General features: G+C 47.6%; 1 protein-coding gene across 2 annotated transcripts in view; it reads left to right on the plus strand.

The window, feature by feature from the left end:
• The first annotated feature begins 399 nt into the window (after positions 1–399).
• Pecam1 (platelet and endothelial cell adhesion molecule 1) overlaps positions 400–23,867 on the plus strand; it is a 58,587-nt gene continuing 35,119 nt past the window's right edge. For both annotated transcript variants that reach the window (XM_041635822.1, XM_041635823.1), the window contains exons 1-5: positions 400–638; positions 736–762; positions 15,775–16,068; positions 18,636–18,938; positions 21,881–22,156. In XM_041635822.1, coding sequence (XP_041491756.1) covers positions 575–638; positions 736–762; positions 15,775–16,068; positions 18,636–18,938; positions 21,881–22,156 — 964 coding nt within the window. In that variant the 5' untranslated portion in view covers positions 400–574. The remainder of the gene's footprint in view (positions 639–735; positions 763–15,774; positions 16,069–18,635; positions 18,939–21,880; positions 22,157–23,867) is intronic.

Consider the following 23,867-nt stretch of genomic DNA (forward strand, 5'->3'; position numbering starts at 1 on the left):
TGCCCGGGTGGCAGTGCTCCTCACAAACACGGCATATCGTCGGCAAAGCCAGCCATGGAAGGACAAGAGGCCCAGATTTACACTGTGTGGACGCAGGCCCCTTGGGGAGCCCACCGGAAAGGCAGGCCTTACAGGATGTCCCTCAAAAGCACTTTGGGTAGAAGACGAAGGGAGGGAAATAAGAACCCCTCACCTTGTCGGGGAAAGGAGACCCCAAACCCAGAGGAAGCAAGAGACTCAAGAACTCTTAGGCAAAAGTCACTTCTGGCTTTTTGTTGTTTTCTCCCCTTCTAGACAAAGCCACTGGATTCCGTGGTCCCTCCGGAAGACCAGTCATTTCCTGAGGAGATATCAGGCCAGCCCAGACCTCATTGTTCTTGGTTTCCAGCTATGGCCACCATTACCTGACAAGTGCCAGAGCTGGTCTCTCTCTGGACGCCTGGAGAAGCCCTCAGAATAGTTTCTGCTTTTCACACAGCAGGTTTCTGGTCTGTGACCGGGAAGAGAATTCTGCACCTGAGGCATGGCCAGAAGGCAAAACTAACTGCACGCCCACAAGAGTCTTCCTCTCAGGATGCAGCTGAGGTGGACCCCAGTCAGCAAAATGCACCCGGCGGTCCTGCTTACACTGCTGCTCTGTGAGTTTTAAACCTACTTCTACTTCAGTTCCGTGAGACTTTGGTCTGGCGTTAGGGAAATCAACAGATGTTTTCTTTTTTTCCCTGTCTTTTCCAGATTCAAGCCTCCAGGCACAGGAAAACTGTAAGTCCTGATGTTTTTACGTGGCTTCCTTCTTGGTGTTGTTTCTGAGATTCTTAGCTCATGTCAGACAGCTTAGGGTTGATATGTGTAGACTGAGAAACATATTCCAAAGGAAAACCAAAGTGGATTCCATTTTGGCATTTTTTTTTTTAAAAAAAAGAGGCTTTTAGAACAAAAACGTGTTATAAGATTCCGAGAGTGTGTTTTAGAAACTTGGTTATAGGAGCTCGTTCCAGAGCACAGCCTTAGATCTTGGTGGGTTGCTGTTTGTTGGAATTCGGGAGATGATTTTTAAAAAGATCCAGGGATCCCTCATTTACTTGGAGTCTTTCTACCCTAAACTATTTGTTTTTACATCACACTACATCTCCATGTTTACTTCCAAACTCCTCTTTATTTGGTTGGGTTTTTTTTTTTTTTTTTGATTTTTTTCGAGACGGTTTCCCCGTAGCTTTTTGGTTCCTGTCCTGGAACTAGCTCTTGCAGACCAGGCTGGCCTCGAACTCACAGAGATCCGCCCGCCTCTGCCTCCTGAGTGCTGGGATTAAAGGCATGCGCCACCACCGCCCGGCTCAGTTGGGTTTTGTGCCTGTGATCCCAGCACTTGGGGGGCAGACACCTGAAGAATCAATAGTCAAGGCCAGCTTGAGTTATATAACAAGTTTGAGGGAAGTCCAAGCCTCATGAGATCTTGTCTGAAACAACAGAAAACCAACTCCTCTAAACCAAAAACTAAACACACACACCAAGTCTTTCGATTGTTCTGATTTACAATGGAATCCAGTTGACTTGCCACAGAAGGAACCAATTGTAACTGAATATTAGGACTCCCTTTGTCCTGGGAGAGTAAAAGAAGAGCCTGCTCTCCTTTTCTACCCACCTGGGAAGCTCCATTTCCACCTCAGATCTTCTGAGCCTGCATGCAGGGAAGGGTTCTGTCTTAAAATTAGCCCCATCATCCACTCGAGAGCTGATCCGGAACCTCTGAAATCTCAGATAAGGAGTTTTATTCTGCTTAGTCTGGGCCTCTGAAGCAAGGGGCTCAGCTGTGGGCCAGGAAAAAGGCCACAGGTTACATTCTGTGTCAGTCAGAAGTCACTTTAATGGGGGAATAGGGAACCCTGGGTTACAGGCTCACCCCTGTAGCTCTTTTGAGCTGACACAGCTGCACACGATAGGGCTGAGTTGAACCAAGGATGGAGCTGTGGCCCATGAGTCTCCAGTTAGTCTGCATTTCCTTAAGCATCTAACTTCCTTGGCAACTCATGGAGGTAGACTGTGTGTTCCTTCAAGCCATCCCCATATAAGGATGCTATCTCTGAGTCTCCAGAAGATGTGATTCAGCCCGGAAAGCCAGGGTTTGTCAGCACTACAATCTGATCTCCAGTGCCTAAAACCCAGATGTCTGTCTGTCTGGAGTTTATCTTTTGCTTTTCTTTGCGCAGTCCGGTTTAAGCCAGGAGTCTCACAGTGTGGCCTTGAACTCACTGTGTAGCTCAAGCTGCCTTTGAACTCTAAATCCTGCTGCCTCAGTCTCCCTAGTGCTGGGGTCACAGCTGTGTAACACCGCCCCTGAATGTCACTCATCTCTTTTAAGTCCTGGGGCCCTTCCCCGTTGATATGAGATGGAATGGTCCACAGTTGCTGTGGCAAGGAGTAGGGCAAAGTTGAGACTAAAGTAGAGGAGGTGACTTGCTTGTCCTGTCTTCAGGGGTTAGTGAATGATAGGGGTGTTCAGTCCTACCCACCCTTATAATTTAAGCTTCTCTCCCATCTACTCCCCATCCCAGCCATGTCCCCCTGTTTCTCTGTCTCTCTTTCACACACAGGGTGTCATGTACCTCAAACTCATTATGTGGCTGAGAATGACACCGAGTTTCTGGTCCTCTTGCTCTTGTCTTCCAAGGACTGAGATATCAGACACACATCACACCAGGTTTATGCCATGCAGGGGAGCAAACCAAGGGCTTTAAGAGTGTTAGGCAAACACTCTACCAACTGAACTACACCCCAGCCTTCCCCCCTGTCCTGTCTGGATTCTGCTCTGCTAACCCTAGAGGGTTTTGCATTTCAAGATCCCATGACCTGTTTTCCGTGGTACCCACTACTCTCTCACCTCTTTATCTGCTTCAGACGACACCAGTTATAAGAAAAAGGAGGCAGATGGGGGGCAACAGGCTGAAAGTGCTTTATTGGAACAGCTAGGGGCCGCAACCTTTCTGAGGGGTGAAGGCTGAGCATTCTTAGAAGGAAGAGGGTGTGTGTGTGTGTGTGTGTGTGTGTAGCTACCAGGCAGTTACAGTGACTTTTGTGTGTGTGTGTGTGTGGTTGGACTGGAAGCAGGGTGGGTACTTTTTGATACCCAGACATATTGTTTCTGCAGGCGAAGTGGAAAGGGCAGGCTAGGGGCTGTGCCATTCTTTATTGCTCAGTACAGCCTGACTCAGTTCCTCATGACCTGAAGTTATTATGCTATATACCCCAACTCTGGGAGGGTGAGAAGAAGAAGGGAGAGGGGCTGGAGGGGGGGGGGTCTTCCAGTTGGAGGGCAGTGATGGTCTCGGTGGTGAATGGAGCGTGTTAAGTCCCTCCCATGACATAGGGTCTGATAGTGCGGGCCGTGGAGAATCGAGTGACCCTCTAGGAGGTGAAAGCTTTCAAAGTCTTTGTTGGAGGAACTTGGTGAGAACTGGAAAGGCAGGGACAGAAGATAAAGTTAAGTACAATCATGAAGATCGGATCTGCCAAGGGGTGGCCCACAGCCCCCAAGGAGTCCGGGTAATCTTCCAGAGAATATTGCCTATCTTTTCCCCATGTTTGATTCTAAGAATTGTTCAGCGTTTTCCCTGCACTAGGCCATGCTGGTTTGCATAAAGGCAGCTCCTCGTCCCCTAGGTAGGCACAGGTGCCTCCCTTTTGGCCATCATTACTGAAGACTGGTCCTCTGGCTTTGGGGGACCACTGCAGCATGGGATTTGATTTCATAAGGCGACTGTGATTTGTTGTGCCAAGATCAGGTGTTCCTTAGCCTGATTGGTCAGTTTGCTGGGCTGTACCTGTTGGGGCTCTATCGCTTGTTGTAGGATCAGAGCTACGGGGGTAGGGGGTTGGGGGCTCACATAGAAACACTTGTTTCGTTAGAGGGGGAGGTTCAGGGGGTAAAATAAGAACTGGGTGGGGATAACGAGGAGGAGTTTTGACTGGGAGAAGCGCCAGAGTCGGGAGGACATAAAAGCCCGTATCTAGGAGAAGTGGTATGGCTGAATTTTTGCCTGGTACTTGTGTCTTCGGGTCCCATCTCAAACCATCTGGGCTTTGTTGGTGGGGAAGCAGCATCATTCTTGGAGGGGGGCACACACCCCACCCACAGCCATCGCCAAGTTTGGTTGCAGAGCACTAAATAGAGTTGGTCCTGAAGGCTGTTAAAGCTGATCTGATTTTCTCTTAGGTGTTTGAGAACTGTTGAGACAGCGAGATTAATTCATGCAGAAAGGACTTCAGTCTGACTGTCCTAGTTCTGAGTACCCAAGACAGTGTGCAGCGTGGCAAGAAGAGGGAAGAGTTGGATAGAGGTCACTTGAACTGCTTGTAAGGGTTTAGTGAGCAGATTTCTCTTGGAGTTGACGAAAGGGACAATGTAGAAAGGGCAGCGGCTAGAAGAGGGCCCACCCAAGAGGTCGTCAGTAAGACTCAACAGACAGCAAAGATCCGGACAAAAGTTAGGAGGTCGTAACTGTACAACCTTATGGGGAACATTAAGAGTCAAAGTTTACACCAGCCAGTCCCTTTCTTGGATTCCCAGAGAAGGTTCTTTATCCCTCCAAGGAAGGTTGTGGGAAGAGATCTCCCAGGCTGACCCCTCAGATAGGAAGGAACAACACCGGTGTAAGGAAGCCAGGCTCCACCTCCCAGGCCACCATGTGAAACGCACGTCTTACTGGTTTATTCCGTGTGGCCCAGTCCTCAAATCAGGTCTCAGCCAACGATGTGACTCTCGTCCCTCCTTCTGTCTTAGACCCCTGGGCCGTCTCTGGCTCTCACCTCACCACAGCCTGCCTCTGTTCATTTTAGGGGATGACTTCAGCTCCATCTTCATCTAGAAAACAGCGGCCTGGAGGGAACTCCCTGAACTTCCCGCCCAGCCCAGGTTGCTGGCTAATCTGCTTCCCCACCCATCCTGCTGCCTTTTCTCCTGGTTTCAGAGCGCAGGTCCATTCTGCAGGCTGGTCCAGGGCCCCTGCTGGGCCACCTGTGCCTGAGCCCATCCCCCTCCCTTCCATAACGACCTCACTGATAAATTTATTCCGGTCTCCTTTAAAAGTCTCTGCTTTACTTCCCGTTCCTTTCTCTGCATAGGCAAACCCAGCTGATGGCTATTGTTTCTACAGAAAAAAACAATCACATACAAACTACCCACCCCCAGTTACTACCATTCTTCGTGGAACTTTGAGGCCCGTTTAGAATGGCTTGTCTCTACTTCCTCCTGTCATGGCCTCCCTGCCGACAATCTCTGCTCCCTAAAGAGTCACCAAAGCCCTCCTGATGCCAAGTCTACTCATCCCAGAACTTTTGCTACCCTTGACTAAAGATCACACCCAGAATTCGGCTTCTCTGAACTAGGATTTCCTTCCTGGCATTTTCTCTTTCTTAGTAAGCCCTCCATCCTCACCTTCAGGAGAGACCCGGCTCTGACCTGGATCTGAATCTAGATACCACCCCACCCCCACGCCTCTGGAGCTCCTAGTAACAATTTCTCCACAGCCAGTCTCCCTCCTCAGCATGCCAGGCCTTCATGGTTTCCCTCAGTGTCAAGGTTTTGTCTCCTCTCTCAGCTTTTACCTGGCATTTTCTGGAACCAAGAACCTGACTTCTACTTGTCTATATTCAACCAAATTAGGCATTGAAAATGTGGTAAAATATAAGTAATCTAATATTTATTCTCTACATTGTCATTTATTTATTTATTTATTTATTTTTGAGCCAGGGTCTCACTAGATAGCCCTGGCTGACCTGGACCTGGGACTTGCTATGTAGACCAGGCTGTCCTGGAACTCACAGAGATCTTCCTGTCTCTGCTTCCCGAGAGCTTGGATTAAAGGTGTGCACCACCATCGCCTGGCTAGTTCTAGAATATTTTATCACTCTAGAAATGAAGCTCTTTGTTTGCCTTGACAGTCTTGTACACCTCTGATTCAGCCCCACCTGCCTGCCCTGCCTCAGCCACTTCCATCTGAACCACCCCAGGTTGCTTACTGCCCTGGAGTCTGAGGCCTCGGTGATCTTTCTAGAACCCTCATCCATCCTGCTCCCCCATCCTGACCAACCCAATCCCTCTTCCCCACATTCTGCTTCCCTCCTAGAACCGTCATGTCCGGAACACAAGGGTTTCTCAAGCCCCTGTACTCTGGTACGTGTTGTTCTGGAAGCCCCACAGCTGGCCTGCCTGTGGCCCAGCAGACGAAATCCCTGGGGGCCTGTCCTGCACACCGCACGTATCCTTGTGCTGTCTTGAGCAAACCCTCCCTCTCTACATCACATGACTGAACTCTAGCCAACTATCCACCAGCCTACAGTGTCTCAGACAATGGTCATGTCTTATTTTCCTCAGATGCCCAGCGCCTGGCACAGGTGTACGATAAATGTCACATGACTGGGAACTTGACATGAACTTGGAGCTACTTGAGAATGCCATGGGCAGATGGGTCAGCATGTTCTCTGATAACACAGACGTTTCCTCAGGGACTCCACGTGTCCAGGAGTTTTGTAATTTTCCTGACAATGGCGGGCAGTGCCTCCTCCTCCCCTCCAGCTCTGAGTCATTTCCAGGTTGAGAACCAGGTGGCTGGCTAGGGGTGGCAGTGGGACTCATCTTGCTAAGGGGACTTGATTTGGGAAGGGGTCTCCATCGTTTTAGTATTTGGCATTGTGTCTTTTAGTTGTTGGTTTTTGAGACAGGATTTCCCCGTGTAGCCCTGGCTATCCTGGAACTCTGTACAGACCAGGCTGGCCTTGAACTCACAGAGATCTACCTGCCTTTGCCTCCGGGTGCTGGGATTAAAGGCGCGCCACTACTGCCTGACTTGGCATTGTGAAGACTTTGTTACTCTGGTTTCTTTTCATCACCCTTCTCTCTCAGATCTCTTTAGGCTGTTTTGATCCCTGTGACCCCTGCTTTCCACAGCAATTTTGAGCAGTTTGAGGCTTATTGAGGGGAATGGAAGGAGAAGCCCCCCACCCCCAGAAAAATACACATGTGCATAACAGGAGTTCTATGGGCATCGCTGATGTCACGTGTGCCTCCCAGAGCCAAGCACCTCAGGCCATGCCAGTTAGACTCCGGGCAGCAGTCGAGTGTGTTTCTGCTCGGGGAACAGGATTTCTGTTTTACAGACATGGAGAATTCTCAAGATTGGCTACTGCCTTATTTTTTGTTTGCTTGATTTTGGCTTTTGCAAAACAAAACCAGAGGTGGTGGTGGCGCACGTCCTTAATCCTAGCCCTTGGGAGGCAGAGGCAGGTGGATCTCTGTGAGTTTGAGGCCAGCCTGGTCTACAGAACAAGTTCCAGAACAGCTAGGGCTGTTACACAGAGAAACCCTGTCTTGAAAAACCAAAACAAACAAACAACAACAAAACCCCAAAGACCGATCAACAAGACCAGGGATATTTCTTAGCATTCGTCTGGCGTGCAGTGAGTTCTAGCTTTGACCCCCAGCACTGCCTAGACCACACAGGGTGATGCATGCCTGTTAGAGACGGAAAGATCATAAAATTTAAAACTCAAGCTGATCCTTGGTCAAAGTGGGCTCTAGTCACTGGTTTACAGAACTGTTTGTTCCAGGCAGCCAGGGCTACACACAAAACCCTGCCTCAAACAAACAAACAGACAAACAAACAATAAAATAAAATTACCGCCCGTGTGAGGCCTGTGGGCACGGTACTGTTGTCATAGTTACCGGGAAGGTGGATCTGGGGGGTTGCACATTCTAGGGTTACCAAGATCACAGCGGGGGAGAGCCCAGCCAAACTGGGCCACTCTATTAACAGAACATCAAAAGGGAGCTGCGAGAGGGGTGGGATGGCTCACATGTCATCCCATTACTTGGGAAGCTAAGGTAGGTTACGAAGAGTTTGAGGCTAGCTTGAACTACCCAGCGAGATAGTCTTCCAATAAACAGAAAGACACGTTTTGAAAGCAAACGTAAATTATCCCAAGACTCAGTGCCTGAAAGCTGCCCAGTCTTGGGGTAACGACTCTGGGTCTTATGTGACGATCGACAAACTTTTGGTCAAGGTCAAAGTTATTTCCCGAAGGCCTGACTGAGCCTGGGCCACCTGCTTCTGAGCTCACTCGTGGCTGTGCACTGAAGGACCCAGTTCTCCATCCGGTGAGACATCCCCTCCTCAAAGCTGCTCCTGTGGGACACGGCAGCTGGCCTGGCCCAGTGCCAAGGTCCTGGAGGGACGAACTTGTCTAAATGGAAGCCGCACATATCTCTATGACCTCAGAAGGAATCTCCTGACTCCGTGGGAGTTACATAGGTAGCCCTGGTGTAAAGCAGGAGGTGTGTGTGGCAAGCAGGGACAAGGGGTCGTTTTTGAATGCTGGCTAGAGCAGGTTGGTTGCCATGATGCTGTGAACATTTTGTTGTGCCCATGTTGCCTGTTAGGGTGAGGGCTTGGGCTGGGCTCATTCTGAACATTTTTCTTTACTTTCTTTTTAATGTTTTAGTACTTTTTAAGGTGTGTGTGTGTGTTTGTGTGTGCGTGTGTTTGTGTGTGTGTGTGTTTGTGTGTGCACTCTCTGATGTGCTTGTAGAGGTCAGAGGTCAACTTGCAGGAGTTAATTCTTTCCTACCACGTGGGTCCTAGAGATCCCCAGACTCACTCAATCAGGAACAGCAATAAAAAACCTTTTTTTTTTGTTTTGTTTTTTTTGTTTTTGTTTTTGTTTTTCGAGACAGGGTTTCTCTGTGGCTTTGGAGCCTGTCCTGGAACTAGCTCTTGTAGACCAGGCTGGTCTCGAACTCACAGAGATCCGCCTGCCTCTGCCTCCCGAGTGCTGGGATTAAAGGCGTGCGCCACCATCGCCCGGCTAATAAAAAACCTTTGCTGAGTTATCTCAACAGCCCTATTTTTATTTTATTATTATTTTTACATTTTTTTTATGTGTATGGGCATTTTCCCTCACATGTGAAGCATGTGCCTGAAGTGCCCATGGAGGCCAGAAGAAAGCATTGAGTCTTCTGGAGCTGTAGGCCAGACTGGCCTCTTGGCTGTCCTCTAGTCTGCCTCCTGAGTGCTAGGATTAGACAGAAGTGGGTATCACTGTACCTGGTTCCCTAAGTTTTCTGCAGCGTTTCCCGGTCTTCCATCCTGCAGCGTTCCTGCTCGCTAGCAACATAAAGTTCCTTCCAGTGAGTGGGGTGAGCCTTGCACAAGTGGGTGTGTGCTAGAGAACTCAGCCACGATGGTAGAAACCAGCCTCACTACAAAAGCCACACTTGCCAAGCATGGTGGTCCACACCTTAATCCCAGCGTTTGGGAGGCAGAGACAGGTTGACAGACCTCTGTGAATCCAAGCCCGGTCTACAGAGGGAGTCCCATGCCAGCCAGGGCTACAGAGTGAGTCCCTGTCTCCAAAAAAAGCCACAGTTGGAGCTTTAGTTGAATTTGCTTTGAACTTTTCTTTCTCTTTTTTGAGACAGGTCCTTTCTGTCTAGCCCTTGCGGCCCGACACCGCTACGCCCAGCTCTGGATGTTTTATGTTTTTAAAGCTTGTGGGCAGTTTTATCAGCTTTTGAAAGAAAGAAAACCAACAGTGGCAGAGCTATAAAAGTTGAGGGAAAGGGAGAAGAGAGAAAGCCAGGCCTCTTGCAGTTGGGGTGGGGCAAGCAAACGAGGGGGACTTCAGAGCCTGGGTGAGAAAGCTCAGGGCATTCTGGAAAACACTCCCAGACTTTGCTCAGCACTGGGAGAAAAGGAAACAGAAGAGGAAGGACTTTTACAAGGGCCACCGTAGGACTTTTACAAGGGCCAAATGGTGGGACTCTGTCTGCAAAGAGGCTCTAAGCAGCTGCCCCAAGGCAGGAGACTTCTAAGAGGGAAAAGTTTCTAACTCTCTCCCGTCCTAGGTGAGGCAGATTTCCCGGGCGGGAGGCACTCCTAGCAATTGAAGCAGTTCCTGGAGATTCAGGGAGATTAATCCAGCCTTAATCACCCAAAGAGAGAGAGGTGGCTCAATAGTTAAGAGTTCTAATTGCTTTTTGAAGAAGACAGGATTTTGGTTCCTAGCACTTGTGTTGGAAAGTTTGCAGCTGTCAGTATAGCCAGTTCCAGGGGACTTGATATCCCCTTTAGCCTCCTTGGACATTACATTAATACACATAAACCAATCACAGGCATACACTCATACACTAGATAAAAAAAATTTTAAAACTTTATTTATACTTTATATGAGTGCTATGTATGGATACCTGCACATCAGGTTGTGAGCCACCATGTGGTTGCTGGGAATTGAACTCAGGACCTCTGGAAGAGCATGTATTGTGTGTGTGTGTGTGTGTGTGTGTGCGCGCGCGCGTGTGCGTGAGCGAGGAGGGGGGGAAGGAGGGACAGTGCCCATCTGGAGAGGCCCCTGTGGTACTGGCTATAAACAATGTGAAGGAGGAAATAAGGGATTATCCACTAGGTCTAGGCCCTTTTAGTACTGAGCTCCCTGCCTCAGTCATTGTCCAAGGTAAAAACGCGGAGGTAGGGGAGTGAGGTGAGGTTGGGTGAAACGCGGCTCAGTGCCAGAGTGTTTGCCTAGCATTCAAAGCTTTGATTCTCCAGCACCAAGAAAAAAAATTTCCTTGGGCAGGGCGGTGGTGGCACACAGCTTTAATCACAGCACTTGGGAGGCAGAGGCAGGCAGATCTCTGTGAATTCGAGGCCAGCCTGGTCTACAAGAGCTAGTTCCGGGACAGGCTCCAAAAACTACAGAGAAACTCTGTCTTGAAAAATCAAAAAAAAAAAAAGAAGAAGAAGAAAAGAAAGAAAAATTCCCAAGGAGTGCATGTGTTCAGCATATAGACACAGAAAGAGCCTGCAGGAGTACAAAACAAAACCTTCCAATTAGCCAGACTTAGGGTGCACACCTTTGATCCCAACACTTGGGGAGGCAGAGGCAGGCAGATCTTTGAGTTGGAAGCCAGCTTGGTCTACAGAGCAAGTTCCAGGACAGCCAGGGCTACACAGAGAAACCCTGCCTTGAAAAACATGGTGATGATGATGATGATGATACCCTCTCAACTCAACCTAAGGGTTATGGACACAGACCTTTGATGAGAACATGCCTATCTTTCCAGGCTTGGTACTTTAGCCCAGCCTGAGGCCTAGGTGGCCCCAGTGGGCAACTTACATAGAATGTTGTCTGTTCAGTAGCCCATAATTGGGATGGAGACCACACATCAGTATGAACAGATCTGGGAACCTGTTTATTCCTGTCAGTCCTGGAATCGAACCTAGGACCTTAGATAAGCTAGACACGCGGTCTACTGCTTGCTATGTCCCTCCCAGTTTAGACATTAGGATGTTCCAGATCCTTCCTCGTGAAATTAATCTCTAGAAGTAGAGATGAAACTTCAAAACTCTTGTTTATTCTGTAACAGAGAACCCATAAACTCCATCTACCATTTTCTAAGTATTTGCCTGGCTCCAAGATTGATGCTGTATCTCCAACAGTAGAGCGGCTGCCTGGAGCCGATATTGATGCTATATCTCCAGTGGTAGAGAGGCTGCCTGGCGCCGAGGTTGATTCTGTAACTCCAATGGTAGAGAGGCTGCCTGGCGCCAAGGTTGATGCTGTATCTTCAATAGTAGAGGGCTTGCCTGCTCAAAGCTCCAGTTCAGTCTTCAGCACCTCATAAACCAGGTGTGGTGACCCCTGCCTGTAAGCCAGCACTTGGGAAGTGGAGGCAGGAGGATTAAAACTTTAAAGTCATCCTTCACTACAGAGGTGGAGGCTGGCCTGGGCTGAGTGGGACCCAGCGCTAACAACAGATTGGAGGAATTGACTGCCCTGCTCAAGGCAGAAGTGATCTGTGGCTCTTCCATTCCTGATAGGCTTCTTTGTTTCTCTCTCCTTTTCTTTCTTCTTTTGGTTTTCCAAGACAGAGTTTCAGAAAGAGGTCACGTCCTGAGAATTTTGCATTTTACATACTTTACCGAAGTGTTTTTGAATTTCTTGTTTTTTATATGTGTATGAAAATTTACTGGGAATAGTTACTTTCGTTTCATCTTTTCCTTATTTATGGTCGCATTGTTCTGCGGAACATGAACCCTAAAACCTTCATGAAGAAGCAAGCAGGGCATGGGCAGTAGGCTCTACGGTGAGAAGCTGGCCTATGTGGAAACTTCCGGTTAGTTAATCCCCCATTCTTTTCTTTTCTTTTTTGAAACAGGGTCTCACCTGCTGGCCTGGAACTTCACCCACTGAGTCCCAGCCCTTGTTTTCTGTGTTGTTTTTTTTTTTTTTTTTTTTTGAGACAGGGTCTCAACATATAGCCCAGATTAGCCTCAGACTTGTTAAGTAGCCCACACTGACCTCGAACTCCTGACTTCATCCCTCCACCTTGCAATTGTGGAGACTCGAGCCAGGTTCCACTCTGCTCAGTTCAGTTGAATTTGGGGGAACAAGCAAAACCCACTGGTGGATTATGAGTTTAGAAACAAGCCAGCAACGCTTCAGAGGCGTAGCTTTGTCTAGTGCTGGAATCCCAGCTCCCGGGTGCTATTGTGCTGGGTATTTTTCTCTTTTCCTGGTGCTAGAGGCTGAATCCCTGGGCTCACACATGCCAAGCAAGTAGAATTATACTCTTACCCCTCTATAAGCAATTTTGTGTTTTTTGGGGGGTGTTTGTTTGTTTGGGGAGTTGTTTGTTGTTTGCTTGTTTTAGGCAGGGTCTTACTATGTATGTAGCTCTGGCTGGCATGGAACTTGTTAAATAGACCAGGCTGGCCAACTCACCTGCCTCTGCCTCCTGAGTGCAGGCAATAAGGGTATGTACCATCATGCCAAGCGTGTGTGTGTGTGTGTGTGTGTGTGTGTGTGTGTGTGTGTGTGTGTGTATTGAGACAGGTTTTAGTTTCTTCTTTTTAAAAAACAAAAAAGCTGGGCGGTGGTGGCGCATGCCTTTAATCCCAGCACTCAGGAGGGAGAGGCAGGCAGATCTCTGTGAGTCTGAGGCCAGCCTGGTCTACAAGAGCTAGTTGCAGGACAGCTAGGACTGTTAGACAGAGAAACCCTGTCTCGAAAAAACAAAGCAAAAAAAATTAAAAAACGAGAAGAGCGCAGCCATTGCCCACCTGTGAGGGTCAGAGGGTAACTTGATGGGGGAGTAGAGTCTCTCTCTCCACCGTGTGGGTTCCAGGGATCAAACTCGGGTCACCAGGCTTGGTGGCAGGTGCCTTTACCCAATAAACATCTTGCCAGCTCTTTCCTTTTTAAGCATACACTGGTGGAGTTTGTACCCAGGGTTTTATCATGCATGCTAGGCAAACATCCTATCAACTAACCTACGTCCCCAGCAAGGCAGGGTTTTACTGTGTAGCTCAAGCGGAACTTGAAATCACAGCAATAATCTTGCCCCAGTTCCCTAAACGCTGCGTTTATGGGCATGTGCTAGCTCCATCTGGGTTAGTCTGCTTAGGGTGACACAGCAAACACCATGGACTGGGTGGAATAAAGAGAAATGCCTTGTCCCTCAGACGGCTGTCAACTTGTGTTGACAAATCTGGCTGCTGCAGCCTCCCTTAGTCCTGGATGACTGCCTCTCTCTGTCCTTTCTTGATTTCCTTCCTTTTAAAGAATAGGATCTAGTATGTAGCCAGACTGGTCTCAAATTCAAAGCAATGCTCTTGCCTCAGTCACCATATATAAAGGTGGGCCAAGAATGCTGATTCCTATCCCAGCACTCGGGAGGCAGAGGCAGGCGGATCTCTGTGAGTTCGAGGCCAGCCTCGTCTACAAGAGCTAGTTCCAGGACAGACACCAAAGCTACAGAGAAACTCTGACCCGAAAAAAAACAAAAAAAGAATGCTGATTCCTGGACAGTAAGGAGTTGCAGTCTACTATGTGACGGACATAGTAGTCATGACCTATGTATGGAGATTTTCCTCTCACCAGGGAATCGGGTAAGAACTGAACTTCTAGTGAGCCTTATCTAAGCCTTTGGACCCTGTTTAGCTGGCTGGCATAACTTCTTTGTACCTGCCTTAGAGTTTCTACTGTCTCAAAAAATCAAAACCAAAAGAAAAGAAGAGAGAGAGAGAGAGAGAGAGAGGGAGAGAGAGAGAAAAGATGGTTGGGGGATCACCACATGAGGAACTGGATTAAAGGGAAGGTTTAAACTGGAAAGTTGAGAACCACTGATTTAGGAAGTGAAGACAGGAAGACCAGAAGTTCACTAATCCTCAGCTGTATGAGCTAGAGACAAAAAACTACTAAAAAAGGAAAAGTGGTTTCAAGTCTTCCACATCTGGTGACACCTCTGTACCCACTGAAGGGCAAACACTAGCTGGCCACAGCATAGGGGGTTTTATTGGTTTTACTTAAAGACATCTATTTTGGGTAATGACTATTTTGTTTGTTTTTTGGTTTTCGAGACAGTTTCTCTGTGTAGCTTTGGAGGCTGTCCTGGAACTCACTTTGTAGACCAGGCTGGCCTCGAACTCACAGAGATCCACCTGCCTCTGCTTCCCAAGTATTGGGATTAAAAGCGTGTGCCCCCACTGCCTGTCTATGAGTGTTTTTTGTTTGTTTGTTTTTTGTTGGTTTTTTTTTTTTTTTTTGCTTCTTTTTCCCCCTAATGAACTTTCTGAGCCCATGGCCTCTGGACCCTCTCTCTGAGCGCTAACTCTAGCCTCAATAGACATTTTTGTTGTCGTTCTAGAGGTCGAACCCAGGCCATTACACATGCTAGGCAGCACCCCACCCCTGAAGTGCATCCCAGCCCTTCCTCAACACATTCATTTGTTCGTTTGTTTGTTGGAGATTTTAGAATTTCCCTGGCTTGCCTGAAACTCACTATGTAACCTAGACTGGCCTAGAACTTGCTAGAGTCCTACTGTTCTCTCGTTCTCTCTCTCTCTCTCTCTCTCTCTCTCTCTTTCTCTCTCTCTCTCTCACACACACACACACACACACACACGTATTTGTTTGTTTTTTGTTTGTCTTACTTGAGATGAAGTCTCTAGAGACTTCACCTCACTCTGGGACCTGGGCTGACCTTGAACTCATAGCAATTCTCCTGCCTCAGTCTTCCAAATACTGGGGTTTATAAATGTTAGCCCACACATGTGACCAGGACTGGACCTTAATTTTTTGTGATGTGGTCTATATTCTTCCACAGTGTCTTGAAAGCAGTTACTAGAGAAAACATTTTAAATGTAAAAAAAAAAAAGACAAAAGAAGGAAGAGAGAGGGAGAAGAGAAGGGAAAGAATGAAGAAGAGAGGTGAAGGAGGGAAGCAGGAAATGGGGGAGAGAAAGAAAGGGACAGCTAGAACCATGCTGGTCCCATGAGGTCTGGGAGCGGGTGGAGCATTCCTGGGGACGTCTGACTTTAGGATGGAGCGTCAACTCTTTATTAAGCCACTACTGTGTATCGCATTGTGCGGCATGCTGCCACTCTCCTATATATCTGTCACAACAGCTTATGAATTATTTTTTATTTGTTTGTTTGTGGCAGGGGGTTTCTTTGTGTAGCCCTGACTGTCCTAGATCTCACTCTGCCCTCCTGAGTGCTGAGATTAAAGGCATAAGCCACCATTACCTGGCTATGAATTCTTTTTTTTTTTTAAGACTTATTTTGTGTGGTATTTGTTTGGTGTGTATGTATATGTAGTGTGCGTTTATGTGTATGTATGTGTGTGCCCATTTGTGTGGTTTTGTGTGTGTATGGTATGGATGTCCATTTGTCCGCCTCGGGATGATGCTGTTTCCTTGGTAACAATGTCTGCTTTGCCTTCAGCTTTCACCATTAACACCATCCAGATGGTCAGCCTGCCCTCCTGGGAGGTACCGAACGGGCACAACCTGACCCTGCAGTGTCTTGTGGATATCAGCACCACCTCGAAAGTCAGGCCTCAGCACCTGGTGCTGTTCTATAAGGACGACATGCTGGTGTACAACGTCTCCTCCAGGGAGCACACAGAGAGCTTCTTTATTCCCCAGGCTCGGGTCTTCCACTCGGGGAGGTACAAATGCACCGCTATCCTGAACAACAAGGAGAAAACCACTCCTGAGTACCCGGTGTTGGTGAAAGGTGAGTCCTGGGGTTTGGATGTTGGCAAGCACCAATAGCAACTGTGAAGGGGCTGTCACCCTGGTTTACCTGTCCGTCACTCATCACCCTTCCCACTCACTACCTGGCATTCTCCTAACCTTTAGAACCGCTCTTCTGTGCGAGGGCATCTCTGCCTTCTTCCTTTTGGATGCTGGTCCCCTTGTGGGAAGACCCTTCCCCATCTGCCTTAGCTCACAGATTGTGCTGTCTCTTCTTTCCTCAGGACTCTCTCTACTCAATGGCTTTCTTTATTGTCTCCGCCCCCCTCTCTGAATCACAATCTCCTGACTGCCCGGCTGGCTTCAAACCAGCCTACAACAATCCTCCTGCCTCAGTCTCCTGCACACTGGGATTACAGACACGTGACTCCCCCTGCACACTGGGATTACAGGCATGTGCCCCTCCTGCACACTGGGGTTACAGGCATGTGCCCCCTCCTGCACTCTGGGGTTACAGGCATGTGCCCCCTCCTGCACTCTGGGGTTACAGGCATGTGCCCCCTCCTGCACACTGGGGTTACAGGCATGTGCCCCTCCTGCACACTGGGGTTACAGGCATGTGCCCTCTCCTGCACTCTGGGGTTACAGGCATGTGCCCCCTCCTGCACACTGGGGTTACAGGCATGTGCCCCCTCCTGCACACTGGGGTTACAGGCATGTGCCCTCTCCTGCACTCTGGGGTTACAGGCATGTGCCCTCTCCTGCACTCTGGGGTTACAGGCATGTGCCTCACACCCAGTTATTGAGTTTCTTCTCTAGCACGTTCTCGATTTAACTGATTTCTCCTAGGGCACCAATGCTTAGAACATTTATGCCCCGATGTCCTCAGAAATGTCTATTTGCAGGAAAGCTGCTATTCTATGCCACTGGAAGCCTGGACTGGTGGCGCACGCCTTTAATCCCAGCACTCAGGAGGCAGAGGCAGGCAGATCTCTGTGAGTTCAAGGCCAGCCTGGTCTACAGAGTGGGTTCCAGGAAGGAACTTTACACAAAGAAACAAGACACTGATCTGTGCAGTCTCTCTGCCTGGGCTACCACCTGGACAAGTCCATTAGCCATTCTAAACTTCAGAATTGGGCCCACAGAGGTGCTCAAAAGGCCAAAGTGTCTGCTGTCAAGGAAGGAAAGAACTGACTCGCAAAACTTCCATAAGGTCCTCTGACCCCCACATGCATGCCATAGCACTCTTGGGACCACACACACCAAACAAATAAGAGATAAAATGTAATAAAAACATTGAACTGTGGAGTCCTCATTTAGTCAGGCACAGATATGGAGGAAAATTATAAAGGCTTGGTGTTGGTGGAGCACACAGCTGCCAGCCCACTGTGGACCACATACGCAGCTTATGATGTGCAATATATCAATCAACGGTGAAGACACAGACAATAGTGGGCCCATGACATATATCACCTAGCAATATTATGCCGCCTTAGTCTGGGTAAATTTGCTCTATTTCCGGGATGACATTGCCCAGCAGCATTTACCAGGCTTTGTGTTAGTTGTTATGAAACACATGACTGTTTCTCTCACATCTGTCTGCTCTTTGGGAGTATGAAATTTCAAGAGAGATTATATTTGGCCTATTTTCTATATCCTGAGTGTAGAACCAGACGTGTAGCAGGCATTCAGTAAGCTGTGATAATAGCTAGGAAGATGGCTCGGTCTGGAAAATGCTTTCAACTCAAAGAGAAGACCTGAGTGTAATCCCCAAGTACCCACGTGAAAAGCCAGGACTGGCTGTGCTTGTAATCCTAGAGCTGGGTGGGGACACAGACAGGAGGATCCCTGGGGTGGGGGGGAGGGCAGATAGGAGGATCCCTTGGGTGGGGTGGGGACAGAAAGGAGGATTCCTGGGGAAGAGAGCAGATAGGAGGATCTCTGGGGGGGTACAGACAGGAGGATCCTTGGAGTGGGTACCAACAGGAGGATCCCTGGGGGGAGGGGAGGACAGACGGGAATCCCCGAGGGAGAGAGCAGACAGGAGGATGCCTGGGAAGGGCAGACAGGAGGACCTATGGGGGAGAGGACAGACAGGAAGATTCCAGGGTTTACTGGTCAGCCTAGTTGAATCATTGAGATCCAAGTGCAGGAAGATGCCCAACATTGGCCTGTGGCCTTCACATGCATCCACACACACAGAGACAATTAAAACATTTAAACTTTTTGAAGAAGTTCTTGAGACAGGGTTTCACTATGTAGGCCTGGTTGTCCTGGAACTCGCTCTGTAGACCAGGCTGGCCTTAAACTCACAGAGATCCGCCTGCCTCTGCCTCCCAAAGGCTGGCATGAAAGGTGTGCGCCATCACAACCGGGTGTTTTCTTTTTGAACTGTACTGGTTGGGAATCGACTTGCACCACCATTGGGAACACCAACCTATTCTATCTGTAGAGTACCCAGTACCCAGTGCGGTGCCAGGCACACACATGCCCAGTGATTAGTCTCCAGGAATTAAAGTCCGCTGGTTGGTCAGCCACAGTGACAGATAAGGGAGACTGGGCCATAATGAGGAACTGATAACAACCTTTCTTTCTCATTCTCCAAAGGCGTGCCCAACCCCACAGTGACCCTGGACAAAATGGAGGTGACAGAAGGTGGAGTTGTGAGAGTCAATTGTTCTGTGAAAGAAGAGGAGCCACCGATATATTTTAAGATAGAGAAACTAGAACTGGATAGAAAAGATGTCAAGCAAAAAAGAGAGAAGTATTCGAACTATAATTTTGTGCAAATGGATTTCTCCATCGAGGAGCAGGACCACATGCTCGTGTTCCGCTGCCAAGCCGGGATCATGTCCGGGATCGTCCTGCAGACGTCGGACTTCACCAGGAGTGAACTGGTTACTGTGCAGGGTCAGAATCCTGCCCTCCTTACATTCCTTGCGGTGACAGGTTGCATGTAGCAAAAAGGAGCCCAGAATCAGAGAAGCTGAGCCTTCTTTTGGGGTGTCTGATGACAGAATTTAAAACCTGGTAGCTCAGACTGTCATCCCGGCCCTGGTAAGGCAAAGGCAGGAAGATCAGGAGTTCAAGAGCTGTGAGACCTTTTCTCCCCAAAGCCGGATAAATGAATAAAATTAATTAAATAAACTAGAGAAAGAGGAACAGTAGCTGTGTGTGAAGGTGCAGGCCTGTAATTCCCACCTACTCAGACAGCTGAAGCAGGAAGATTGAAAGTTCAAGGCTAGCCTTGGCTACAGAACAAGTTCAAGGCCACTCTGGGCAATTTAGTGAGACCTCTCAAAATAAAAATGAAAGGGAGAAAAGGGAGAACTAGAGATAAGGCTAAGTGGTAGAATGTTTGACTAGAATTTAAGAGAACCCGAGTCCATTTATGGAAGGGGACAGTTACAGAGTGGAGGGGAGGGAGGAGAGCCAAAGAGCCCAGAAGGGTAGGGGAGACATTTCTATCAGTAAAGGCATGTAAAGTCGGGTATGGTGGAGCACTCTTGTAATCCCAGCCCTGGGGAACCAGAGACAGATTCCTGATACTCCACGGCTACTCAACCTAAGTCTAGTTATCGAGTCCTAAGCCAATGAGAGTTCCTGTTCCACAAAACAAGGCAAATGTGGCTAAAGAGATGGCTCAGTGGTTAGATATACTGACTGTTCTTCCAGAGGACCTGGGTTGGATTCCTAAAACCCACATAGTGGCTCATAACCATCTGTAACTGCAGTTCAAGGCATTGGATGCCCTGTTCTGGGCTTGATAGGCAGGAAGCATGCATGTAGTACACAGACATATCTGTTTTGTTTTTATTGATTTTTATTGAGCTCTACATTTTTCTCTGTTCCCTTCCCTGCCTCTCCCCTCCCCTTCAATACTCTTCCAAGGTCCTCATGCTCCCAGTTTACTCAGGAGATCTTGTCTTTTTCTACAACCATGCAGATTAGATTATGTAAGTCTCTCTTAGGGTCCTCGTTGCTGTCTAAGTTCTCTGGGATTGTGATTCGTAGGCTGATTTTCTTTGCTTTATGTTTAAAAGCCACTTATGAGTGAGTACATGTGATAACTGTCTTTCTGGGTCTGGGTTACCTCACTCAAAATGATGTTTTCTAGCTCCATCCATTTTCCTGCAAAATTCAAGCTGTCGTTTTTTTTTTGTTTGTTTTGTTTTGTTTTTTTTTGTTTTTTTGCTATGTAGTACTCTATTGTGTAAATGTACCACATTTTCCTTAGCCGTTCTTCAGTTGAAAGGCATTTAGGTTGTTTCCAGGTTCTGGCTATGACAAACATAGCTGCTATGAACATAGTTGAGCACATGTCCTTGTGGCACGATTGAGCATCCTTTGGATATATACACAAAAGTGGTATTATTGGGTCTTGAGAAAGGTTGTTTCCTAATTTTCTGAAAAATCGCCTCACTGATATCCAAAGGGGCTGTACCAGCTTACACTCGCACCAGCAATGCAGGAGTGTTCCCTTTTCCCCACAACCTCTCCAGCATAAGTTGTCATCAGTGTTTTTGATCTTGACCATTCTTACAGGTATAAGATGGAATCTCAGAGTTGTTTTGATTTGCATTTCTCTGATGACTAAGGATGTTGAACATTTCCTTAAGTGTCTTTCAGCCATTTATTTATTTATTTATTTTGTTTTTCGAGACAGGGTTTCTCTGTGGTTTTGGAGCCTGTCCTGGAACTAGCTCTTGTAGACCAGGCTGGCCTCGAACTCCCAGAGATCCGCCTGCCTCTGCCTCCCGAGTGCTGGGATTAAAGGCGTGCGCCACCACCGCCCGGCTTTCAGCCATTTTAGATTCCTCTGTTGAGAGTTCTCTATTTAGATCTGTACTCCATTTTTTTTTAATTGGATTATGTGTTCTTTTGATGACCAATTTCTGGAGTTCTTTGTATATTTTGGAGATCAGACCTCTGTCTGATGTGGGGTTAGTGAAGATCTTTTCCCATTCTGTAGGTTGTTGCTTTGTCTTGTTGACTGTGTCCTTTGCTTTACAGAAGCTTTTCGGTTTCAGGAGGTCCCATTTATTAATTGTTTCTCTCAGTGTCTGTGCTGCTGGGATTATATTGAGAAAATGGTCTCCTGTGCTGATGAGTTCAAGTGTACTTCCCACTTTCTTTTCTATGAGGTTCAGTGTGGTTGGCTTTATGTTGATGTCTTTGATCCATTTGGATTTGAGTTTTGTGCATGATGATAGATATAGGTTTATTTTTATTCTTCTACATGTTAATATTCAGTTATGCTGGCACCATTTGTTAAATATGCTTTCTTTTTTCCATTTGATATTTTTTGCTTCTTTGTCAAAAATCAGGTGTTTGAAGATGTGTGGATTAATATCCAGCTCTTCTATTCAGTTCCATTGGTCCTCCTGTTCTTATGCCAATACCAGGCTATTTTCAGTACTGTAGCTCTGTAGTAGAGTTTTAAGTCAGGGATTGTGATGTCCCCAGAAATTCTTTTATTGTACAGGATTGTTTTGTCTATCCTGGGTTTTTTGCTTTTCCATATGAAGTTGAGTACCGTTCTTTCAAGGTCTGTGAAGAATTTTGCTGGGATTTTGCTAGGCATTGCATTGAATCTGTAGCTTGCTTTTGGTAAGATTGCCATCTGTTTTGTTTTGTTAAGAAGAAGAAAAACAAAACAAAAGATATACCAGTGTCTGAGAAATGATATTGTGAGGTGGACTTCCTGGCCTTCAGATATACATGCATCAGAAACCCCCACTCCCACCATACACACACACATACACAACAGTTCCTCCCCCACAAATATTGGAGTAGGAAGTGCCCACGTTTAAATTTGAATCCAACTGGCTTATCGCCCCTTTTTTTTGTAGAGTCCTTCTCTACTCCCAAGTTTCACATCACGCCTCCTGGAATGATCATAGAAGGAGACCAGGTCAGCATTAAGTGCACAGTTCAAGTGACGCACTTGGTCCGGGAATTTCCAGAAATCATAATCCAGAAGGACAAGGCTATTGTGGCCACCACCAAACAGAACAATGAGGCAGTCTACTCAGTCATGGCCACGGTGGAAGACAGTGGCCATTATACCTGCAAAGTGGAGTCTAACCGCATCTCCAAGGTCAGCAGCATCATGGTCAACATAACAGGTAAGGATGCTGAGGGAGAAGGCTGGCAAGCGGTGGACTCAAGAGGCAGTGGTGGCTGGATGTAGTTCCACGTGTCTCTTAATGCCCGTGTTTGGGAGGCCGAGGCAGGAGGATCATGAGCGCAAGGCGTTGGGCTATCTAGTGAGACACTGTACTGCAATCCAAGGTGGCCAAGGAATGGTGCCTTTCCTGCCCCTGCCCCGTTTGTCTTCAGTGTGTTTAGGCTGGGCGTTGGGGCTTCTGGGAGAGTCAACTTACAGCAGTTGGCTGTGGTGACTGGGGGTTCAGATGCTGACACTGGTCCGACCCTACTCACTCATTCTGTGCTGAGCTCTTGAACCAGCCTCAGCTGTGTGAGATGCGATAGGATGGAAAGGTGGTTATCTTAGAGGACCGTCGCAGTGTCTGAATGAGATTGCTAGGTCTGCATTCATTGACTAGTAGCTAGTATCTCTACAGTAGCTTTCTACTCCGCCCAACTCATCTTCATGATCTTTGTAAATTTTTCATTTTATTTTGCATGTGTGTATGCTTGGGGCCCATGAAGGCCAGAAGAAAATGGAAGCCATCCTAGAACTGGAGTTACAGTTGTGAGTCACGGTGTGGGCGCTAGGAATCAAACCTGAGTCCTCTGAAACAGTAGGACACTTTGGTGTTTTGTTTTGTTTTCTGTTTTTCGAGACAGGGTTTCTTTGTAGCTTTGAAACCTGTCCTGGAACTAGCTCTTGTAGATTGGTCTGGCCTCAAACTCACAGAGATCTACCTGTCTCTGTTTCCCTAGCGCTGGGATTAAAGGCATGCGCCACCACCCGCTGTATCCAGTGCTCCTAAATGCTGAGCCCACACTCCAGCCCAAACTCTTTTTCTAGAAGATTTTTAATGGGCGTGTTCACACACACCTTTAATTCCAGCACTTGGGAGGCAGAAGCAAGTAGATCTCTGTGGGTTTGAGGTCAGTCTGGTCTACATAATGAGTGCCAGGACAGCCAGAACTACATAGTGAGACCCTGTCTCAAAGAACGGGCAAACAAAAAAATTTTGAAAAAGAATGTATGTATGTTTGTGTGTATTTATGTGCACCATATGTGTTCAGGTAATGATGAGGCCAGAGGATGTCAGCTCTATTGGAACTGAAGTTACAGGTTGTGAGCTTCCTGCTATGGGTGCTGGGAATCAAATCCAGGTCCTCTGCAAGAATAGTAAGAGCTTTTAACTACTGAGCTATCTTACCACTTTCCCCTATTTTTTTAAAGACAAGATCTCATACAGCCAAGACTGGCCTTGAACTTACTGTGTAGCAGAGTTTGGTGTTGAACTCCTGATCCTTCTGCCTCTACTGCCCAAGTACTAGGATTCCAGGCTTGCACCACCACACCCAGCAGCACAGTTTATTAAAAAAGTAACAGTCGCAATCCCCCACTGTTGAATGCCATGTGATGGGCTTATATGGGTTTTTAATTTCACGTTCATCTCAGTCCCAGGCATCATGAGAGACAGTTTATGATATAGAGACTTAGATGGGAAGGTTAGCTACTAGCCTAATGATTACAAAGCCACCCAAGTGGCAGAACAAGAGATACCCCCCAAGGCTTGTTTAGTTTGTCAACCCAATGCATTTAAAAGTTCTCTCAGACTCCTAACCCCTGTGCCCGGCCTTATTTCTCTAAAATACTTACCGCTAAGAATATCATGTGCTTACCTTGCTTGCTGT

The sequence above is a fragment of the Microtus oregoni genome, unplaced genomic scaffold (genome assembly GCF_018167655.1).
Source record: "Microtus oregoni isolate MIOR12 unplaced genomic scaffold, Mior012 000048F_ref0000485, whole genome shotgun sequence".
Classification (NCBI taxonomy): Eukaryota; Metazoa; Chordata; class Mammalia; order Rodentia; family Cricetidae; genus Microtus; species Microtus oregoni.